Here is a 3691-nt window from a genome sequence, read left to right on the forward strand (position 1 = left end):
AAATACATGAACGTTATTCTTAAAAAAATTGTTCACTATTGCATTTGGGAATTCTTTAATCAGTTTCATATTTTTTAATTACATTTATTATAATATTTCCCTATACAATTTTTTTTTTTTTTAATTGGTGAATATTTCCATGTACAGGTTGGATGATAATATAAACTCGAATATCTAATATCATATTTCCTTGTTCTTTCAAATCTTCAAAAGCCATCATTATTCTAAATTCAAATAATTTATATATCCAAACAAAACTTATCAAAATTTAAGAAATAGAAAAAACTGCTATTGTTTGAGTTTGATATACATAGGTAAACCAACTTCCCAACCATTAATGCAATAAATTAATGCAATTCATGGTGTTAAGATTATTTCAATTTTATTTATTTATTTATTTTTGTGTCATCAAGAAAGGTAATAAACTTACAGATTAAAGAAATTCAAAAAAATGTGACCACTTCAAGTACAGCCTTTTTTTATCACTTTCTGTGGGACAATTAGATAGACATAATGTAAATCTTTTTAAATAGGACAAAAGCATACCGATTTAGACTGAACACCTAAAAACATATGACCAGAATACATGTAACACAGAACATGATTTAATACACATAATACTAAAAAAAAATAAAATAAAAAATCCAACAGCTCGCGAAGAATGAGCGAGTCACACACAAAATCACAAGCTCAGCCAAAAAAACAAACTCATAAATTTGACCGTCTTTTTCTGTTTAGCATACGCATATAAGGACACTGCTTTTTTTCTCAAAGAAACGAAGATTTTGAGCTTCACAATAAATTTTGGGGTTAGGCATGTCCTCCATAATATCATAAACCATATTATATATCTTAATAAAACATTTAACGCGGTATGAAAATTTTCGTGCTCAACTTCATGCATTAAAACATGCAATCAAATTTCTAACTGAAAATCGCAATTCCAAAAAAATTGCATATAGAATTGGACTCCAGTGTTTGGAAAGAGGCTAGTGCAAAGATATAGAATGCTTCAGAAACCACAGAGGAGTGCAACTTAGAAGAAGACCAAGTGTAATTCTTGTTATAAAGGAGACCATTTTTTTTTTTTTTTTTTTTTTGGGGGGGTGAATTGTTACAAAGAAGACCTTTTGTGACCTAAATAAGGAAAATATCATGAAAAAGTTGTACTAAACTTAGAATGATTGGAGTTCGAGAGTCAAGAACAATCTGTAGTAGTTAAACTAAAAAAAGAGATGACAAAATATTGAGCACCAAATGTACTAATAAGAACCTCAGAAGCTATGAAGGAATTAAAAGGTCCAACTAAAGGACAAGGAATGGATGAAAGTAGGACATATTCAAGTACAGAGCTATAGTAAATTTGAATTATGCTCCTAGAAAACTACCTCATAAGTTCACATATTAAGAAAACTCAAGAAAAGTATATTGTAAGCAATTTTGCTTACAATAATTTAGACCCTTCCACTTTCTGTTAATTAATTGTACTTAATTAGTTAGTAGGGATTAAAATCGGGCAACTTCATGCTCTGTTCAACAAAAATGACATTAAGCAATGTGATCAGATAGCAATTATGAGAGGATCACTAAAAATTTGTGGAAGAAAAACCAAAGTCACAACCAGAAATTGCCAATGAAAAAGTAATGAATCATTTCCACATATATCAAAGAACATCCTAACTTCAATATGTACATCATCGATCTTCATAACTCTTCAAGATCAAACATGTATACTTATATATCTATAAAAACAAATACACAAAAAAAAAAAAAAAAAAAAAAAAAAAAAAAAACACACCCAATTCAAGAAGATCGGTTTAGTGAATCAAACCCGGAATTATAATCGATTAGCAAATCACTACTACAATCAATCATCTTCAACAAAGCCACAGCCTTTCCTTTCCCTTTGGAACTACCATTCTCAGCAACGTCCACAATCCCATCCACAACTTTCAAACCCATCTCTCTCACCTCCTTCCCAACCTTCTCTCCTCCACACCTCCCCAAATTCAGAAGCCCAGAAACCGCATTCTCCTTCGTCCTCAAGCTCGAACCCGTCGAAGGGTCCAGCAAATCCGCCATAACCCCAACACCTTTAGCCTTCAAGAACGCCTCCTCGCTCTCCTCGCACCCTGCGATCTGAGCCACCACCGCCGTCGCATCCTCAACGATCCCGACCCTGCCATCCTTCACAACGAGCGAGAACAGCGGCGGAACAGCTCCGAGCTCGATCAGCGAGCTCCGATTCAGAGGGTAGAGAGCGATTCCGAAGAGGGCTTTGAGAGCGTCCTTGATCGATCTTGGAGGCGAATTGGGGGTTTTGATTATGTCGATGAGGGAGTAGATGATGTCTCGCTTAGATCCGACAATGGGCCGGAGCTCATCGGCGACGAGGAGGCTGTGGAGGGTGGCGGCGGAGGATTGGACTGCGGCAGGGGAGGTGGAGCTGCGGTGGTTACGGAGCGCGTGGGAGATGGCGTCAAGGAGTCCGCGAGTGGAGACGAGGGAGTGGCGGCTGGTGATGGAGAGGTTGAGGAGGGTGGCGGCAGCGTTCTCTTGGTCGGCGTGGGAAGAAGAGTAGAGGGTTTCGGCGAGGTAAGGGATGGCACCGGCTTCGGCTATGAGTGGTCGGCTTTGGTCGTCTTGCTTGGTGATTAGTCGCAGCTCGCTGAGCGCCGCGGCTCGGGTTTGTTCTGAGACGGAGCTCAGTTTTCCGACAAGTGTACGGATCGTACGGCGCTTAACCTCCGTGTCCATCATGTTCATTTGCCGTGATGAAAAAAGAAAAGGAAAAAGGGAATTTGAGAAATAAATATGAGAGAGAGACTTTGGGTTTTCAAAAAATGGACGAAGAAGAAAGGAGATAGAGATAAGGATAGAAAAGGCAATCAAAATTGAGTGTTTTTTTTTTTTTTTGGCTTTTTAATTAATTTTAAGAAGAAAAAAAAAGTGACTTTTTAAGAGATGGGTTTTGGTGATGGTGGAGTTGGTGGTGGCCATTGTAGGCCAACTGGAAAACAAGGGAAAAATAATAATAATAAACAAAAGCAGTCAACCATGTTGATTATGACGGAAATGACCAAGTGGGTTTTTGAGGAATTGAAAAAAAAAAAAAAAAAATCAATTTTTATTACAACTATCATGATCAAACTCTCACGGAACTTCTATTTAGTTGATCCAAATTCCAATGGAGATTTAAAAAAATAATAATAATAGAACTTTTTTAAAGATGATCTTTATTAAGGCAAGAAGAAGAAGAGCCCTTAAAACTGTTTTTTGGTGCTGTTGCCTGAAATTGATGCTTTTTTTTCACTCAAAAATTTGCCAGCTATAATTTCCCCAATTTTTCCTTTTCCATACCATATTGCTGCTCCAGCTTACGATTTTTGACCTTTTTTTTTTCTTTTTTCTCTTCTTTTTTTTGCCATTTTTTAAATAATTGACTTTACTTATCCTCTACAAAAATATTGTATTTCAACTTGCAATTTCAGAATGATGTGTTGCTTCTTCTGTTTTTTTATTTTTTATTTTTTTAAATATGGGGATTTCGAGTTATTTATTTATTTATTTGGCTATGTATTGGAATCTTGTTTGACTTAACAATTGGGAATTTGGAATACCCAAAAGAGTAGAGAAAAAAAAAAAACAAAAACAAAAACAAATTGGGAATTTGGAACTAAAATTACATTGA

General features: G+C 35.7%; 1 protein-coding gene across 1 annotated transcript; it reads right to left on the reverse strand.

The window, feature by feature from the left end:
* Positions 1-1627: 1627 nt before the first annotated feature.
* On the reverse strand, positions 1628-2980 carry LOC107404196 (U-box domain-containing protein 11). Its single transcript, XM_016011147.4, has one exon. The coding sequence runs from the start codon at positions 2764-2766 to the stop codon at positions 1804-1806; it is 963 nt and encodes a 320-aa protein (XP_015866633.1). The 5' UTR covers positions 2767-2980; the 3' UTR covers positions 1628-1803.
* Positions 2981-3691: the final 711 nt, after the last annotated feature.

Source organism: Ziziphus jujuba, chromosome 8, assembly GCF_031755915.1.
Source record: "Ziziphus jujuba cultivar Dongzao chromosome 8, ASM3175591v1".
NCBI classification, from domain to species: domain Eukaryota; kingdom Viridiplantae; phylum Streptophyta; class Magnoliopsida; order Rosales; family Rhamnaceae; genus Ziziphus; species Ziziphus jujuba.

Bases quoted from the DNA above. Each gene is read 5' to 3' on its own strand.
- LOC107404196 (XM_016011147.4), bottom strand. From the start codon at position 2,766: ATGAACATGATGGACACGGAGGTTAAGCGCCGTACGATCCGTACACTT.